A 20,691-nucleotide genomic window follows, 5' to 3' on the forward strand; every position below is an offset into this window, starting at 1 on the left:
TTCCAAAAGTGAAGAGGTTTGCAAACTCAGTAACAGTATCTGCCATAGCTGTGAGAAAGATGGCTAATCCCATCATCAGATGATGCTCAAACCACTGTTCTGCAGTCTCCTCATGGGAAACAGCAGTCCTGAACATATGTGGCCGACTTTTTGTCCTCCCTTTATCCAGAGAGGTTCCAAGGAGTCTACTCACTAGTTCCTTGGTCTTTGCCAAGGCCATCAGCTCTATTTTCACTGAGCCACCTTCATTTTGCCATACCTCTCCCTGAAGTCAAAGATAGCAAAATCTGAAATACCCACAATGGAGGTGTGGATTGTACAGATTATAAAATTGACAAAATGGCAAAATTGACCTGTTTGATCAGGTATAAGACAATAAGTATTTTTGTCAGACTGGAAAGATTTTATGAACTTTTTGCTGAAAAATGGGGGGGGAAATGTTTTGTGATTTCTGGATTTGCTGATTAAATATGGGAAGAGGAGAGGTCTGATGTTAACCTTATAAAGCACTGTTGGCGAACCTTTTCGACACCAAGTGCCGAAACGGAAACACACGCGCAGGAGGGAGAGCCGGAAACCGGAAGAGCAGCTCCCTGGTGTGCATGTGCAGGAGCGCTGGAAACCGGAAGAGCAATTCCCTGGCATACACATGCACACCGGGAAGCTGAGCTTCTGGTTTCCTGTGAGCACATGCATGCCAGTCACCTGGTCTTCTGGTGCGCATGCACACCAGGGAGCTGCTCTTCCATTTTCCGGTGCTCCCGCATGTGCCAAGACCAGCTGGCTGACACGCATGTACGCGCCAGAACCCGGAAGAGCAAAGGGTGACAGCTGGTGTGCCCAGAGAGATGGCTCTGCGTGCCACTTCTGGCATGCGTGCCATAGGTTCATCATCACGGTTACAGAGGAAGGAAATGAGGATAAGATTGCAACTGTGATGAAGTTTGGAAGTTGTTTCTTTTTATGTCTTTTCTTTTTTCTATTTGCATTTCTTTCTATACTCCCTTTTCCTTAAACGTATATCTTTTATATCTCTGAAAAGTTTTCAATAAAAATTAAAAAGCCAAACATGCAATTCATTGTCGACTGTAATAGTAATCGCTCACCCTGAAAATTTATATTTTTTTAAAATGTAAACAATTAAAAACTAGATGCGTAAGTTTTTTTGCATGCCACCCAGAGTCACTTGTTCATGAGATGGCTTTATAAATTAGATAAATAAATAATCACTCATACATACCAGTTAAAGGGATATCTTGCCATATTAATCAATTCCAACCTGTTTACTGTATTTGGCTCAGAAGAAAATAGCCCTGTCAGCCACTTCTGAATGACATCCCTATTTTATTTTAATTTACAACCTAGCTAATTTAATCCTAGCTTTATTTACAGCCAAAGGAAAGAGAATGTAACTGCAAAAACCAATTAATTAGATGATTGATTAATTTCAGGCAAGACATTTGAAAAGAGCTCTCACAGCAAGCTAAACCTGGCCAAGTTTCTAACCTAACCTGGGTTGGCCTCTTTCCTGAATCTCTCCAAGGTAGAAATCAGATTGAGAAATTGAAACAAAACCTGGACCAAGATACTATAGTGGCAAACTATTTGTGCATTGTTGACAAGAAAACGAGCCCAAGTGACAATACTTCCAAAAGAGTTTTCACAGATCCAAAAATAGAGCACTGCTTGGAATGACCCTTTTCAGCTCCCATCCACTACCCATTTTGACACGGCATACTGAATCTGTCCAGGGACCCCCTAAAATGAGATTGGGAGAAGAAACAATGGAGAAATAAGTGTTAGACATACAGTAGTGGCCAAAATTGTGGAAACCGTTTGGGAAAAGTGTATTTTTGATGTTTGATGGCTAATAACACCACTTTTTTGGAGTAGTACCATAAAATTATATATCAATGGAAAGATAAAATTAAATGACAAATTAAACCTTCTCTACAAAGGTGTGTGTTGATCGATCTCTCAATAAAGAGCTGATTCAAAAGCTTATTTTTTAAAGTCAGTGTATGGAAAGAGTTTATTGATGTTTTCTGCCCATATGGCTTGCTTTCCCAATGTAGGCCACCTGGTATTTCCTGATAATCTCTGATTCAGGAGGTAACCAGATGCAATTCTGTTTAGCTTCCAAACCCACAGAAAATCATGAAAAGGCAATACCATCCCAGATTCACAAACTAATCTATGCCCATAATGTATAGTTAGTTGGAGAGATTTGATGCACAGTCCATCTCTAGACATAAAACACAATTAACCGTTTTATTAAAATTAAAATTTAAAATGAACACTTATGCTAGATTTCCTTGCCTAAAACCTAAGATTGAATTTAACAAAACCTTTGGAAAATGCAAAGAACCCAAGGGAAGCTTAGCAGTCATGTCATCTTGCAGAGATAGTTTAGGGGAATGTTTAGGGAAGGTTATCTTTTAAAATCTTTACAGTCAATTGTACAATTATATAAAGTTTGTTCAGAGGCTAAACAAGTAAAACAGAAGAACAAAGGAAGGCCCAAATTGCACTTAAAGAATTTAAAAGAAGATCAATAAAGGCAATTAACTTGGCTGCTATCTATTTAACCCTAAGCATGGGCAGAAGGCATTGATAAGAGCAACATCTCTGGTAGAACCAAGAGATACAGAATGGAATTTCAATTTTACGGGAATCAGTGAAAGGTTTTTCCCTTAGCAAATTGTTCCATTTTTAAGTCAATTATTTAGCCAGCAAGTCAGAAAATTACTCAGGGGTGTGGGCAGTGGTGGGTTCCTCCCGGTTCGGTTTGGTTCGGCAGAGACCGTAGCGGTGACGATATGATGTCACCGAACCGGTTCCCCCCCGCCCTCCCACCCCCCCACGTTATTCTTACCTTTTATTTGGTCCCACCCCCAATCTATTGCTGCCTCCTGAGTCCCAGCTGATGACTAGAGGGAAAAAAAACTGTTTAAACTCTTGCCGCGGGGCTTCAAAGGGCCGTCCTACAGCTGATCAGTGTTAAAAGCAAACAAATGAGTCGGGTCGTAAGTGCGAGGACTGGTCGTAAGTGCGAGGACCTTCCAGAAATGACTCTGACCAGCTAGCCATGCCCACCTAGTCACATGACCTATAAGCCACACCCACAAAACCGGTAGTAAAAAAATTTAGAACCCACCCCTGGGTGTGGGGTCACCTTCTTAAAAAGTTTGAACTTGCACTTCAAATCATCCATACGGACATGGAGAGATACATAATTATGAAAAGCTGGATAGGAGTTTAGAGATGAAGAACCTGTGCTTATCCCTATTTCAAGACAAAGATTCTGATAGTCAAGGGGGATCCCAGAATTTATGGAGAATTCAAAACTTCTGAAAGGCAGCAGATTAAGACTGTATTTGGTTTTAGCTGTGCTCCGGATTCATTTCAGTAAACACTAAAGCCATGTTTTATTGCAGATGCTGTTCACTATATGTGGGAAACCACTTAGAAGGCCTATGAGATTACACATGGATGTGCTCGACATACTTAGGCTTGCAGTGCAATGTGGTGTTGCTAACAGCAACAGCCTGGAGATTGTTTGACTCACTGGAAACTTTAGAACAGAGAAGATTCTAAGAAACTTCATAAAAAAGAGAAATATTTACTGAGCATCAATATGAGAAAGTCACTTAGGATTCCAGAAAGCTGTTAAAGTTACCTGAACAGAACTAACGATTAAAAGAAAGAAAAAGTGTTTTGTAACAGAGAAAATAAAATGTGAAAAACAACCAAAGAAAGAAGGGAAACAAGAGAACTAGTTTAATCTAGGGGTGAAGATACCCAGTTGGAAACTGGGAGACAGTGAGTTCTAGTCCCATCGTAGCCATGAAAGCCAGCAGGGTGACCTTGGGCCAGTCACTCTCTCTCAGCCCAACCCACCTCACAAGGCTGTTGTTGTGAGGCAAATATGAGGAAGAAGGAACATTAGGTATGTTTGCCACCTTGAGTTACTGATAAAGTAAAGGCAAGATAAAAATCTAATTTATTTATTTATTTATTGTTTATATTTATATACCGCCCTTCTCCCAAAGGACTCAGGGTGGTGAACAGCCAACAGATAAAACACAAGAAATACAAAATTTAAAAACAGTATTAAAATCCAATTAAATTAATTTGGCCCACAATTAAAAGCACCCCTGTATTAAGACCCATAATTAAACAATTTAAAAATTAAAACAATTTAAAAGAGTTAGGCCAGCCCGGCTTGCTGGAATAAAAACGTCTTTAGGGAACGGCGAAAGGTGCGAAGATCCGGGATCCGCCATATCTCTGGGGGCAGCTCATTCCAGATGGTAGGTGCCCCCACAGAGAAGGCTCTCCCCCTGGGGGCCGCCAGTCAGCATTGTTTGACCGATGGCACCCTGAGGAGCCCCTCTCTGTGGGAGCGTACTGGTCGGTGGGAGGCTATCGGTGGCAGAAGGCGGTCTCATAAATACCCGGGTCCTAAGCCATGGAGCGCTCTAAAGGTGGTGACCAATACCTTGAAGCGCACCCGGAAGACCACCGGGAGCCAGTGCAGCTCGCGCAGGAGAGATGTTACATGGGAGCGCCGAGTCACAAACAAATGATGGCATATCATCTTTTCATCAGAAAATATGGTAGCCTTTTTCACTGCATTTAAGATGTTTCAGGATTTATACATCTGTGTCGAGGACAGAACATGATGATATTAGAGATGGATACTAAGGGAAGCTATCCATCTATCCAGGTATTCATCCGTCCATCCTCCATCCATCCAGGAATGAGACTGATGTGTTTGTGATACTGCGATTTGCTTGTGTGTAGACAGAGTTTGGGAAAGATAGGAAACAGATTGTCAAAGCACCACTTCTTCACCATGAGAGTAGCAGGATCTTCATAAATTCACCAAGTACATTCACGTTCAGAAGCCAGTGAGATAGTCAGAGGAAGTAAATAGGAAGAATACCAAAGAACTCCATGTAGAGCAGGGGTGTCAAACTCATGGCCCGTGGGCCGGATGCGTCACGTGCTGGCCATGCCCACCCCCGGTTTAGCGAAGGGGGGGGGAAGTCCTGATACGTCACGTGAGGACGAGCCCTGATCTAGAGCTTTCTCAACAAAACTCAGCTCTTTTTGGAGAAGATAGTGTGTACCTTTAAGCATTGTTTTTAAAAAGTTTTAGAAATCAAAGCAATACTTCTTTAGGTAGAACACAAGCATTCATTTGCCAAAATATTTACTGGGGAGTTAGGCCAAATTCCACATCACATCGAAGGTCTGAGTTTGAAATTGATCTCCAAGCATTTACAGCAAGATAGTTTGCTTCTGCTCTGCCTTTTGGCCCTCCTGAATGCATTTTTTAGTCTTCTCCTCTTCTTCCCTTGCCATCCAATTAAAAGACACCCTCCCCCTCCCACCCGGTTGATCTGCACTTTCTAAAGCAACTCAGCTGTCTTAACCCCATCACTCTCCAACTTTCCCACACTGTGAGCTCATCTTTCATTTCACTATAAAGCAGGGGACCACAACTGTTGGGTTTTTTTTGTTTTTAATGTAATTTTTTTTCCTCTGCTTCCTCTCAAAATTTTCTCCTTTTCCTTCCCTTGGTTTGAATGTGTTTGTGGTTCGTCTGGGTCTTTTTCCAAAACTGAACTTGTGTTTTTGAATAATTCAGTTTTGGAAAAGCGACAAAAAAAAGGGGCTGAGCACAGATGGGCTTAAAATAATTCAGTTTTCAAAATGACTGGAAATCCCCAAACTCTAGCTCAGGTCATTTGTGCTTCTGGAAAGTAGAAATGCAAACATACGGGCCAGAAAGGAACATAAAAATTGTTTTTCTAACCCTGCACACTGGGAAATGGATCTCTCCTCAGTACACAGAAGAAATATACTGAATAAATAAATGCACAAATAAACAAATTATGTATACATGAATTCCTGGGAAGGAATACATGTATAATATTACATGAGAAGGATTTCTAAACTCTAGGGCAATTCTGCACAGCAATTTAAGCCGTTTCTCTTTGGTGATGTTACTGGCTAATATTCTAAAACCAGCTTTAAGAATTCCAACCCAGAACGGGCTAGCACTTAGTCAAGCCTACAATAACCACAGGATCTGGCTGGTCATCCCTTCCAATCAGAATCAGAATCAGAATAGAGCTGGAAGGGACCTTGGAGGTCTTCTAGTCCAGCCCCCTGCTTAAGCAGGAGATCCGACCTATAACATTTCAGACAATCTCTGCAGGGAAGGCAAGTCTTGCTGATTGATTGCTATGTCGATTAGCCTACCAGTGCTTCCCTTTTCCTTTTAGAGATTACAGGAAGTCCTCAATTTACGACCATTAATGTAGCGAGGGCTCAAAGTTACAACAGTGCAGAAAAAAGGGATTTACAACCAATCCTCATGCTTACAACCACTATCGCATTCCTATGGAGAAGCAACATATGATCACAATTTGGATGTTTGGCAACCATTATGAATTTATGTTTGTTGCAGCTTCCTGCAGTCACGTCATCACCATTTGAACTTTTCCAGATGGCCTCCAACCAGCAGAGTCAGTTGGGAAGCTGACAGGAAAGGTCACCGGTTGTGGTTGCTTGGTGTCTTGCTTAACAATCACAGTGATTCACTTAACAATCATGGGAAAAAGGGTAAAATCAGGTGCGATCACTTGATGCCTCACATAACAACTGTACCACTTAACAACAAAATGTCCAGTCTCTACTGTGGTCATAAACAGAGGACCAGCAGTATTCCTTTCTCATTAGGCTCCTGTGTCTTTCCTTTACATTCCCAGGTACTTGCAGCCATGGAGGCTTACACACACACACACACACACACACATTTTCTCCTAGAAAAATCACTTACCAAGTTGACAAAGTCTTGATAACAAATCTTCCCATCCGAATTGTTGTCTGCTAAGGCCAAAAGCACTTCCAGTTTATGTGGATCTAGTTCAGAGCTATGTCTTTGGAGGAGGTTCCGAAATTTCTCTGTGCTGATATAACCCGTGTTTTCAGGATCCAGCTGGATACAGAAACAGATAAAGAAAGAGAATGATGCACTAATGCAGCAGACACATCAGAGTGAATTGCAGGAATAGGCATTTACAGGTAGTCCTCGAGTTACAACAGTTCGTTTAGCGACAGTTCAAGAGCAATAGCAACAGCACTTAGACTTATGTATTGCTTCATAGTGCTTTACAGCCCTCTATAAGCAGTTTACAGAGTCAGTGTATGGCCCCCAAACAATCTGGGTCCTCATTTTACCGACATTGGGAGAATGGAAGGCTGAGTCAACCTTGAGCCCAGTGAGATTTGAACTGCCAAATTGCAGGCAGTTGGCAGGCAGTAGAAGTTGCCTGCAGTACTGCACTCTAAGCACTGAGCCACCGCGGCTCTGAGTCAAAGTTACAACAGCACTGAAAATAATGACCTAGGGCCATTTTTCACACTTATGACCACAGCATCCCAGTGATCATGTGATTCACATTCAGATGCTTGACAAGTGACTCATATTGATGATCGCTGCAGTGTTCAGGAGTTGTTTTGCGACCTTCTGACAAGCAAAGTCAATGGAGAACCCAGCTTCATTTAACAACCATGTGACTAATTTAACAGCTGCAAATGAAAAGTTGTAAAAGGGGACAAATTCACTTAACAAATTTTTCATTTAACAACATAAATGTTGGCCTCAATTGTGCCTGTATAAGTGTCCTCTCTCTGCTTCCACTTTAGGCTCATATGTGTGCTGTCAGTCTTTGTCAGGAAAAATATTGGAAATATCTTCCAATACTTAACAAATCTATTTAATGCTAAAACTGATACTATCCAAACTCCAAAATTCCAATCATCTTTCTTTCTGGATGTTTATTCCAGCTTGCTAAACAAACTATGGCTCAGAAACCATGGTTCAGTATTTAATCCATGAATTATTTATTCATACCCTGTTTCCCCTAAAATAAGACATCCCCTGATAATAAGCTCAATTCGGCTTTTGAGCACATGCACTAAAATAAGCCCCCCCTGAAAATAAGCCCTCCCCAAAAATATTTAAACGCATGAGCAGCTGGTCCCCACCATTTCCTTTGGTTTCTTCCATGCACCCCAAAATAATAAGACCTCCCCAAAAATAAGGCCAAGTGCTTATTTTGGGGTTCAAAAAAATATAAGACAGGATCTTATTTTCGGGGAAACACGGTAGTTAAACAAAAACTCAATTAGTTGAGCATGTTAAGTCATAAAATATGTTTCACAAATCACAATGGCTGCATTCGCATAACATATTATATCAATTCAAGTCAAACAGCCTGATTGTAGGTAAATCTCTGGTTTGAATGCAGACTCAGAATGTTGCAATAAAGGAGAATATTTGTAGCTCAGGGTTGAAATTAGGGGTCCTTGGTGCTTTCTGAGCTTGGTTATTTTCTTGCAGATATTTCATTACTCAAACTAGGTAGCACCATCAGTGGTAGTCACTAGTCATTAATGATGTTACCAAGTTTGGGTAATGAAATATTTACAAGAAAACAACCAAGCTCAGCAAGCACCAAGGTCCCCATAGAATGTAGAATCGGCAAGGTTGGAAAAATGGTGAAACTGGTACAGTAAACTGAGGAAATGAATGCATATCTTTCTGAGAGCCAATATTGCAGGCTAAATTAATGGAGTAATAAAAGAAGTCTTTTATGGGATGGGAGGTGGTTGTTGCTTGAATTTCTAAATATTCAAATTGATTAACATTTTAATAACAAAAATAAGCAAACCCACCCATAAAGGATGGGTATGAATACCCCCTCCACAAAGGAACTTACAACTTGGTTCTAAAATTTCAACTGCCAATCCGGTCCCTCAGTCACGTAATCGTATTTCTACTACTCAGTAACCAGACTACATTTACAGCCCTTTGTAGCATCCCACGGTCATGTGGTCACGATTTATGACACTTCTGCCAAAAACCAAAGTTTATTTCCAGTTTTTTGGCAAGAAAGACCCCATAGAAAATAGAAGGTTCGCTTAACAACTGCCATGTTTGCTTAACAACCCTCACAAAAAAAGTAAAAGCAGAACAATCATGTGGTGACCCGTTTTATGGCTGTTATGACTTAACAACCATAATGGGCGGCTCCATTATAGCTGTAAATCAAGTACTATCTGTACAATATTTTCAGCAATGAATAACCACAGAGAGTATCTTTCCTTAAGCCCAGCCTCTTCTCTGGATTGACACCTGAAAAGGTAGAAGATATGGTCCAATTCTCAAGGCTGGTTTGTCTCATGACTTCAGCTCTTCTGACCACAAGACTGCATTATTTTGCAGCCATTTGGAAGAGGTTTAAAAAGATCTCAGCCCTGAGGCATGATAACATTCATGGCCACATCATAATCAAAGTTTGAAAAAAAAATCATTTTTAAAGGCTAATGGAACTTCTTTTGAAACACATGGAGAAGCAACAGATTCTTTCTCCAGAGCTTAATTCATCCGGCAGTTATTTGTCACCTTTTGGAAATGGAAGAGAAATTTTGTCCTTGTAAGATATTCAAGGAAATGAATGTTTTCTTGGAAATGAATTGCTCTAAGGAATATTTTTTTAAAAAACTTGAGAAACTCAGCCTTATACCCACTGAAATTACAAATGTTAACATATTATCTATTATAATGTCAGTGGTTTTTAAGTGCTAGTGACCCTGAGAAAAGAATAGGAGTAGGTAAGAATAGGTAAAATGGTGACTTCATATAAAAATAACGTTTAACGTGTGGCTCTTTTGTAGTTAAAAATCCTTCCAACAGAACAAGTTTCTATCTTACAAAGATTGCTTTAAGATTCACTGAGTGCCAAAGACGGATAATACAGTATTACCCTTGTAAGTGCTGCAGTTTTATTTCTGTAACACAGAAGAGTGATTAATGGAGAGATAAAATATGCTGTTTTACAATCAATGGTTTTGTAATCACAAAAGGAGAAAGCTAAGACTGGCATCAGACAAAAGGTATTTGCCTTTATAAACTGAAATCCTCACAGAAGCTCGGAGCAATTTACAGTAAATCCAATGCAACTTCATCTTGGCTGGGCCTCGGCTGTCTGCAGGCCGGTCTTTGATCTTCTCAACTTGGCCTGCCGGCTTCTGGTTGCCAATAATAATGATATCAAGCTTGTCACTTGAGTTGAAAGGCGGAAGAAAAGAGGTGGAGATTCATGAGAAAAGTTCAGCCCAGGAGGGCATTTTTCCATGGAAACATTTTGTCTGTGGAAAAGGCAGCTTGGTAAAAGCAACAAAACCCTTTTTGAAGAAGCTGGCTCTCGCTGACTGCAAACAAAGCTCCCACCTTTGGCTGGGATTGATTGGCTTGGCAAAGAGGCAGGGAAGTGGGGGCAGGAGGCAAAAGGAGCAGCTTGCAAGCAGCTAAATTGGGCAGTGATTTTTTTTTCTTCTTCTTTTCAATCTTGAAGTAGAAAAGAAACCTACAGTAACACAAGTTAGCTGAGGCAGATGGCACGGCCAGAGGAGCGTATGGATTTCGTTTCTGCTGCTTCAAACAGGGTACCTCAAATTGGACAGGAATGGAATTTGTGGCCTGACTTGATAGACATCTTAAGGAAGTGGGCAGACGGGGGTGGGCCATTTCCCAGAAATAAGGAGACCTAGATGCAAGGGTATCCCAATTTTCAAAGCCATCGTGTCAGAGGATTCTGAACATCCAAGTAATGAAGGAAGACCCTAACCCAGGGGTGAAATCCAGCAGGTTCTGACAGGTTCTGGAGAACCAGTAGCGGAAATTTTGAGCAGTTCGGAGAACCGGCAAATACCACCTCTGGCTGGTCCCAGAGTGGGGTGGGAATGGAGATTTTGCAGTGTCCTTTCTCTGGAGTGGGGAGGGATTGGAGATTTTGCAGTATCCTTCCCCTGCCATGCCCACCAAGCCACACCACGCCCACCAAGCCACGCCCACAGAACCGGTAGTAAAAAAATTTGAATTTCACCACTGCCCTAACCCCTTGTAATACCTGTCGTGATGACCAATTCACCACAGTCAACTTGTATGGCCAACTTACTGCAGGACAACTTGCTGCGGAACAAGAGTTACACTCATATTGAAGAAATAGTGCAATAGAATCATTAAAGAAAGGATGCTAAAGGAAGGGCAAAATGAAATGCGAATGACAAAAATTAAAATAACTTTTTAATTATTTTAAATGATTAAATTGAATTGTTGAATTGTCCCACAGCGAATTGTTCTGTGATGAGTTAGCCATGTTGAATTGGCTGTGGCAAATTGGTTGTGATGAGTTGGCTGAGGTGAATTGTCCCGTTCCATGTGCAGGTGGTTTCCAGAACTTGGAGAGTTTCTTAGGCCACTCTTACCATCTGCCTCACCTAAGTGAGGGGTCCTTGGTCAATTGCCCCTGCAGGGTTCGTCCGACTTTTGGCACAAAGAATGGAGGCCGGGAGCGGTGGGCACGATCCTCCTGGCCTCTGATCTTCACACCAAAAGCTTTTTGAAAAGATGACCAGAGCCTGCCAGGACGCAATCACTTGTCCCTTCAGGCTTTGGCTGGCTTTCCTCAAGGCTTTTGGTGTGAAGAACAGAGGCTGAGAGCGGCACGCATGACCCTCCCGGCCTCCATTCTTCATGCCAAAAGCTTTTTACAAAGACGACCAGAGTCTGGAGGGACTGACTAGATGGCTCAGTAGCTAAAACACTGAGCTTGTCAATCAGAAAGGTCAGCAGTTCGGTGGTTCAAATCCCTAGTACAGGCCTACTGCGTGAGCAGGGGGTTGGGCTAGATGACCTCCAAGGACTCTTCCAACTCTGTTATTGGACGCAGGCAAAGGAACTGTAGCAGAGAGGCTGGAGAGGACACAGCTCGCTAGATCCTTGCAAGATAAGTGAGTCTCCACAGGCCCAGTGCCTGTGGAGATCTGGCAGGGGTGGGGCAGAATAGGCAGGGGGAATGTCCCTGTGGTCATTCGTAAGAGTGAACAACTAAGGCATGGTGCTACAACATTTGTAACACCGGGACAGTGTCATAAGTACTTGCGGGTGTGTGTTGATATTGTAACGTTGAACGGTCGCTAAGTGAACTGTCATAACTCAAGGATTACCTGTAGTGCTGACTAGCACTGATGACGTTACCTAGTTTGGGAAATGAAACGCCTGCAAGAAAACAAGCAAGCTCAGAGAGCAGCAAGGACCCCACAGTTCAACCTTGAGCTACAATTAGTCTCCTTTATTGGTATCCCCCAAGTGCCTCAGGGGAGCTCAGAGCTCCATCCCCACATGAATTAGCTTGCTGCTTTTTAAAACCATTCGGCCTCCTCATAACTGGAGGTGGGGGACAAGTCAAGACGGCGAAGAGGCAGCAGATGTTGTAAAGATGTCCTCTGAAAGGTTATCTTTTATCATTCTTATTTTTATAATCTCTGGTTTTCTATTCCAGCCCATTTGATTTTATGGACCCTCCCTACGCTCATGTTTTCAGCGTAACGGTCTTGTGCTGCCTTATCAGAACTCCCGAGATATAGAAAGGAGAAAAATCCTTAACCGGAGACAGTGGATAAATCAGTTCTGCAACGCAAGGGAAAGATGTTCTACTACAAAATAAATCTCGCCGGTGGAGCCCTGAAAATGTAAAGACACCCTGAAGGCAAGCTCAGGCCCAGGTGATTTCACAAACACATCCATGTAGGTTTCTCGGCCCCAGGATGGATATGATATATCCTCTGGGTAGACTTTTCAACTTCTCAACCTAAGGGCCTAACGTTTCCCAATTGCCTCACGATCAATGACCAACCAGGAAGATTTTCCCACTTGTATCTAATCGTGAAACAAACACGTCACGCCAACCTCTTTTTTCCTCCCATCTCGGTACGTCCGCTGCCTTGAGTTACAGGTAGTCCTTGCCTTACAACCATTTGTTTAGTGATCATTCGACATTACAAAGAGTTGAGAAAAGCGACGTATGACCATTTTTCACACTTACGACCGTTGCAGCATCCCCCACGGTCATGCGATCAAAATTCAGACGCTTGGCAACTGGCATGTACTGACGATGGCTGCAGTGTCCCCCGGGGGCCATGCGATTCCCCTTTTGTGATTTTCTCACAACGAAAGTCAATGGGGAAGCCAGATTCACTTCACAACTGTGTTACCAACTTAATTAACAGCAGTGATTCACTTAGCAACGGAGGCAAGAAAGGTGCTAAAATGGGGCAAAACTCACTTAACCAATGTCTCTCTTAACAACAGAAATGGTGGACTCAGTTGTGGTCATATGGCAAGGACTACCTATACTTATAAAAAAACCCCAATAAAATAAATAATGATTTTAAATAGATAGATGGATGATAGATAGACTTAACCTGTCTTTCATTGTAGCTGTCAGCATTTCAACCTGCATTTACTCTAGTGCTGACATAAGAAGGAGAAGAGGGGGGCAGCTGGCAAGAGGACGGTTGACTTCTCACCTACTTATTTTCTCTGAAGATAATATCCTCTAGAAGATGAGATGGGAAGGGGGACATTCCTGGGAGCTGAAATAGTAGATATGGGGAGAGTGATTTGGAAGATGGCCAATGAGACGCAGAGAATTGGGGAACGGAAAGGGAAGGTTTGGGGGTCAGGAAGTCAGTGTTGGCTATCTGTCAGGTTTTGATATCGTCTCAAATAAAATAAATTCATTTATTAAGCGCCACAATCGGGGACAGATTGTTGTGCTTAATAAATGAAAGATTTCATCAAAGACTATTTGTTTGGAAATGCAATTTATTTTATTTGAGACGACATCGAAACCTGACAGTAGCAATGTTAAAACCTCATTTTCCCCTTTTAAACCAAAGCATCCATCAGCAGTTGCAAGTTACGCTAACTCTGGCCTCTAAACATCAGTGGTGAGGTCATGTGACCTGGAGGGATGGCACTAAATCTTTTTCGTCCTGCCGTTGCCTGAGAGAAGAGTAAAGCCTGGACAAATAGGAGGCAAAAAAAAAAGACACCTGGAGCTCTTTGGTCTTCTCCTCATGCCTCCTTTGCCAAGGGCAATGGCACAGATCCCAAGATAGTGTGCTGTGGTTGGCACCCGATGCATGGCACCAGAGTGTATGCGTCCTCTTGACCTTAACACAACTACATATGGGATGCCCAGTTCAGCATCCATGCTAGATTACTACATGTTGTGGAACCTGAAGGACAGGCTGCTCAAAAAGTAGCGCACCAGCAGGGGCAACGCCTTTTTCCTCACCTGAGCAACCACTCAACGGTTGCCTTGGATAGCATCAAGAGCTTGTAATACAGGTGGGGAGAGACTGATGTCTATTTACCTCCTGCAGGATTTTTTGCATCCGGGCAATAGGCAGTGCCTCTTTGGTTTTCCAGTGGCTTTGAAAGAGGTGCCAATCTATCACCCGCTGCTCAAGAGGCCAGCTCTGGATTCACTTCTTCACAACTATAGGCCAGCAACTAACTTTGGGGGCAGGTTGTGGGCACATGGTGGGAAGACAACTACAAACAGCCCTGAAGGATGTGAATTATATAGAGCCATGGCGTCTAGATTCAGACTTGGCCGTGTGGCACCAACCATATGGATACCTGTCATAAATGACCTGTAATAGGATTTGAGTAATGGGAATACAATTTTCCTCCTAATCAGTTGAACGTGACCATAGTCCTCTCAAAGGTCCTTGACACTGCCAACTTCAATGACCTTCAGGCCTGCCTTTGATGATTAGAAGTTGGACCGTCAGCCCATTCCATAGAATACAGGTAATCCTCAACTTACAACAGTTCATTTAGTGACCATTCAAAGTTACAACGGCGGCAAAAAATGGGACTTATGACCGTTTTTAACACTTATGACCCTTGCAGCATCCCTGTGATCACGTGAGCAAAATTCAGATGCTTGGCAGCTGACTCATATTTATGACGGTTGCAGTGTCCTGGGGTCATGTGATCCGGTTTTGCAACCTTCCGACAAGCAAAGTCAACAGGGAAGCCAGATTCCCTGTTGAAGACAGACCTAGGTGAGACAGTGGGAAAGAAAACTTACTGGTGAAGGAAAATGCCTGCATTGGGGATTGTAGGTAACTTACAACAATTCATTTAGTGAGCGTCCGAAGTTACCACGGCACTGAATAAAGTGACTTATGACCATTTTTCACACTTACAACCATTGCAGCATCCCTATGGTCACTTGATCAAAATTCAGACTCTTAGAAACTGACTCATATTTATGACACTTGCAGTGTCCTGGGCTCATGCAATCCCCTTTTGCAATCTTCTAACAAGCAAAGACAATGGGGAAGCCAGATTCACTTAACAACCGTGTTACTAACTTAACAACTGCAGGGATTCACTTAACAACTGTGGCAAAATAAGTCATAAAACAGGGCAAAACTCACTTAACAAATGTCTCACTTAGCGACAGAAATTTTGGGCTCATTTGTGGTCCTAAGTAGAGGACTATCTGTATAGCAGGGGTGAAATGCTCCTGGTTCGGACCGGATCGCCTGATCTGGTAGTGATGGAGGTGGGTGGTTCAAAGAACCAGTAGCAAAAATCCCTGCCCCCCCCCATGCCCAGCTGAGCCGCACGATCATCAGAGGCTTTTTTTTTTTTTACTTTTAAAAGCATTTTTTCTACAACCTCTTCGGCTGAAAAAATGCTTTTAAAAGTAAAAAAAAAAGCCTCTGATGATCGCGTGGCTCAGCTGGGATCGTCAGAGGCTTTTAAAAGAAAAAAGCCTCTGTTGATCAGGCAACTCAGCTTGGATCGTCAGAGGCATTTAAAAGAAAAAAAGCCTTAGGCATTCCATTATGGGGTGCCCCGAGGCTCAGTCCCTTCCATGATCTTTTTCAACATGTATATGGAGTTGATGGGAAATGGCTTGAAATGAGGTATCTTCAATATAATAAAGAAACCCAGCTATCTCTAAAACATATGAAGAATGGTTACAGGAACTGGGCATGGCTAGTCTAGTAAAGAGAAGGACCACGGGAGACATAATAGCAGTGTTCCAATATTTGAGGGGCTGCCACAGAGAGGAGGGGGTCAAAGTATTTTCCAAGGCACCTGTAGGCCAGACAAGGAATAATGGATGGAAACTGAACAAGGAGAGATTCAACCTGGAAATAAGGAGAAATTTTCTGACAGTGAGAGCAATCAACTGTTGTGGCCCCGCCCTCTGAGCCTATCTCATCGGAGGAAGAAGGCTCCGAACATGAGGGAGAGGAGTCAGCCAGGCCTCCCTCTCCAGGCCCCTCCCCTCTGGCACTGTCTCAGGTGCCGGCCGAGGGAGAGGAGATTAGCCAGGAGCCAGGTGTCTCGGATGAGAGCGAGGAAGGAGAGCCGTCGTTCCTGGATGCACGCCAACGAAGGCGTGATAAACGGTTGCAGCAGTTAAGGAGGCGTGCTAGGGATTAGAACTGAGTCACTGGACCACACCCCAGAGACTATATAAGAGAGGGTGGTGGCTGGTAAAACTCTGTGACGAACAAAAACTAACTTTGGCTAGTCACTTGAACAACGTCTGAAGCTGCCGAAGGGATATTGTTTTGCTGGACTATTTGCAATGTGTATGTAATGTTATGTTATCTGTTGCAGTAAAGCTCTTGGCAGACGGTGCTTATATTTTTGCCAAGTTTGAGATAACGACCTGTGTGCGTGCCAAGTACTTTCTTAACCCTCGGCTGGCTGTGTTTGTGTGTGTGTGTGTAGACAGGGACAGATCATCAACCAGTGGAACAGCTTGCTTTTGGAAATTGCGGGAGCTTCATCACTTGAGACTTTCAAGAAGAGATTGGACTGCCATTTGTCAGAAATGGTGTAGGGTCTCCTGCTTGTGTGTGGGGGTTGGACTAGATGACCTACAAGGTCCCTTCCAACCAGTGGTGGGTTTCAAAAAATTTTACTATCAGTTCTGTGGGTGTGGCTTGGTGGGCGTGGCAGGGGAAGGATACTGTAAAATCTCCATTTCTTCCCGATCAGCTGGGACTCGGGAAGCAGATAATAGATGGGGGAGGGTCCAGAGGTGGTATTTACCGGTTCTCTGAACTACTCAAAATTTCCGCTACTGGTTCTCCAGAACTGGTCAGAACCTGCTGAAACCCACCTCTGCTTCCAACTCTGTTAATCTGTATCTCCATTCCGGACTCAATAAGGGACGTGGGAGAAATCTTAACCCAAGAGTGGAGAGTGTCAGGGCCTGGATGGGGAGAAGCATGCTTGGACTCAACTAGAATTAACTGAGTTAATTTGGAACTCTACTGATTCCAGGATAATTTTAACTTTGACTCCCAATGGGGTTAAAAGAAACTCACTCTTCAGCTTGGGAGTCCCCCTGGATTTCACAGCTCCTGAAGCAGATGGTAAGGGGTTTGGAGGCCAAATCCTATGAAGACCAATTAAAGGAACTTGATATTCAGACTAAAGAAGAGAAGGCTATGGGGAGGCATGATAGCTGCCTCCCAATACTTACTTACTTACTTACTTACTTACTTACTTACTTACTTACTTATTTACTTATTTATTTATTTATTTATTTATTTATTTATTTATTTATTTATTTATTTATTTATTTATTTATTATATTTCTATACCGCCTTTCTCCCATAGGACTCAAGGCGGTGTACAGTCAAGAAAAATACAGATACACAAACATCATAAAATTGCTAATTAAAATTATTATTATAACATAGTTTGGCCCAATTAAATAGAACCTAAAATTAGATAACATTTTAAAAACATTCACATGTTCATATGTTTAGCCCCGCTTGTTGGAACATCAGGGTTTTGAGGGCACGGCAGAAAGCACGGAGATCAGGGATATTTCGTATCTCAGGGGGCAGTTCATTCCAAAGGGTTGGAGCCCTCACAGAGAAGGCCCTCCCCCTGGGAGTCACCAGTCGGCATAATTTGACTGACGGTACCCTGAGTAGTCCCTCCCTGTGAGAACGAACTGGTCGGTGGGAGGCTATTGGTGGCAAAAGACGGTCTCATAGGTATACTTGAGGGATGTCACGAAGGAGATGGTGTGGAATTATTCTCCATAGGCCTGAAGGTAAGATGAGAACCAGTGAGTGGAAGCTTTACAGCGAGAGATTTAAACCTGAAAGAAGGTGCACTGTGAGACCCACTAAACAGTGGGTCAGCCTGCTATTTCAAAGCTATCAGTGGAAGTATTCAAGAAAAGTTCAGACAGCCATCCAAATCTAATATCAATCAATAGCCACAACGTCAAATGACAGCTTATGTGAGCCAATGCGGAATCACAACTTTCATATCTTCCCTCACCAGTTCAGAAGGAAGCAATTCAAACTTAGTGACAGGTTGTCTCAAACCTACACCAGTTGAGAAAGTAGATCCTGGCATTGCCTCACCTAAGATCAGGAGAGAAGTAGCAACAGATGCTGAGAGACCTAAGCAAGAGAATGACCCTAGACACCCTCTGAATGGACATATGCCCCAACTCAGATCTAGGAACAGTTTTATGGTGAGAACAAACATTCTTGAGGGCACACAAGAACAAAATCGAATTAAAAGATGAAGGAAGAAGACCATCGAGCAAGGAATATTTATTCTATTTTTATTTATTCTATTTTTTTATTATTATTTTTTTTTTTAAGACAAACAAACATTTAATACATCATTCATTTCTTTCATATGACATCTCGGTGTTATCTCCAAAAAGTTCTTCTCTTAACTTCTCTCTCCTATCTTCATTCTCGCCAAGTCCATTACAGAGATTTTCCACTAATATAGTATTCTAGTTATAACTTTTTTTTCCAATCTCTTTTAACACTTATTCGTATTTCTTTTCTAACCAATTGATTCCATATCTTAAAGTATTCTGAGTCTTCTCTTTCTTTTATCATCATAGTTAATCTGTTCATTTCTGCACAATCTAAAAATTTTTTAATTACTTCTCCCTCTGATGATATAGTCTCTGCTTTCCAATTTTGTGCATAAACTATCCTTGCCGCTGTTATTACATGTATAATCAAATATATATTATCTTTACTAATTTTCTCCGGTAAGATACCCAATAGGAACAGCTCTGGTTTTAAGTCCATACATTGTTGTATCATCTCCTCCAACCATAACTTAATTTTATTCCAATAATTGTTTGCTTCAGGGCATGTCCACCACATATGGTAATATGAGCCTGGTAACTAGTGACATTTCCAACATTTAGCTGATTTATCTTTAAACATTTTTGCCAGTTTCTAAGGAGGGATATGCCATCTATAAAACATTTTATATTGATTTTCCTTATATGCAGTGGACATTGTTAGTTTGTAACTGAACAAGGAATAACCTTACAGGAGGATATGGCTGAAGGATCTGACCTCCCTTATGTAACTTGGAGGACCCTGAATAAGTTACAAGTTAGCGTGCTTAAGTGTAAAACCAATATGCTCAAGTGGAGGATCTTAGTGGATAACAACACGCTATGTGAATGTGGAGAGACAAAGAACCTGGCCCATCTGCTGGCATATTGGTTACTGCCAGAAACATGTACCAATCATGACTTATTTTTGGCCAACGACAAAGCCAAGAAGGTGGCTTCATTCTTGCAATTTTAAGTTTAAAATTTAATCTAGATATGGAAGAAGAAGAGAAACCAATTCAGAGGCAATGTTTTCAAGATGTTTTAAATATGTGTGCCCTTGTGTGAACTAGCCTTAGAAGACCTCTGTATGTACAGCAACTTTGCTTATCCCTACAAATGTGAGAATGTAGGTTACTTTCCAGTGGGCTTTGCTGTGGCTTATTACTGTCAACTGAACGGAGAGCAATCAGGATTTTGAGTAGGCTTGTTAATGCTGTCTTCAGTTTACCTTGAATTATTTAAAGTGACTTAATTGTTTATGTTATTTCACTTTTGTGTTATTAAGGATTTTTTTTTTAACGTTTGGAAATAACCATCTCAGGAAAATAAGCATATCTTTAAAGTTACACACTTTTCTTATGTTCTTAAGAAATGGTTCTTCCCATTTCTCCATCTATTAATTTTTTTCTCTTCTCTTTTTATTTAAAAAAATGTGCACGTCTCTTCTAATGCAAGCCATTGTATATTTTTCCTATATCTAATAACAATGTTTTTTAATGTTGTTTCCACTAATATATGCTTTTTCATAACGTACACTTTTCTGGGATAGTACAGCTGCAAAAGTTTGGTTCCATTTTAAAACATTTGTTTGGTCTTAGAAACAGGATTCTTAACAATTGCATGCTTTAAGAAGACACCCACACATCCATACACACAAAACGCACTTAAGGTCTCTTCTGCAAGAAAAACAAAGAAAAACACTCCTGAACTGCTTCAAACCTTATTTTGAGCATAAATACAAAAAAAAGACATTTCAAAATGCTGAACCGTTCTTTAAAAAGATTTTCTTCTGTCTTTTAGAAATGCACGGCCTTCACAGAAACATGCATCCTTTGCTACAAAGAAAAAAGAAAGGAAGAAAAAGAAATAAATAAATAAAAGGGGGAAAAACTCAGCTAACATCTACCTTTATTGAGATATGAATGGGAGAACTGTCACTGTCTTCAGTTCCATTTGTAGGTCAAGTCAGGCCTAATTCTCCCTTGAATTCTAAGTCCTATTTAGAGCACCGCCAGAGACAAACATTATCATCAGGCCAACATAATGGCTTCCTATTTTAAGTTCAGTTGCATTACTCCTGCCTCTAACTTCATACTTCAAT

At 41.7% G+C, this 20,691-nt stretch overlaps 1 protein-coding gene across 1 annotated transcript in view; it reads right to left on the bottom strand.

Annotated features, from left to right (window-relative positions):
• Positions 1 to 20,691, bottom strand: part of RHBDL3 (rhomboid like 3) — a 142,674-nt gene that overhangs the window by 64,228 nt on the left and 57,755 nt on the right. Inside the window, exon 4 of the mRNA XM_070934798.1 lies at positions 6,854 to 7,012. Coding sequence (XP_070790899.1) covers positions 6,854 to 7,012 — 159 coding nt within the window. The remainder of the gene's footprint in view (positions 1 to 6,853; positions 7,013 to 20,691) is intronic.

Source organism: Pituophis catenifer, unplaced genomic scaffold (assembly GCF_029215685.1).
Source record: "Pituophis catenifer annectens isolate HBS135680 unplaced genomic scaffold, rPitCat1.0.hap2 SCAF_2, whole genome shotgun sequence".
Classification (NCBI taxonomy): domain Eukaryota; kingdom Metazoa; phylum Chordata; class Lepidosauria; order Squamata; family Colubridae; genus Pituophis; species Pituophis catenifer.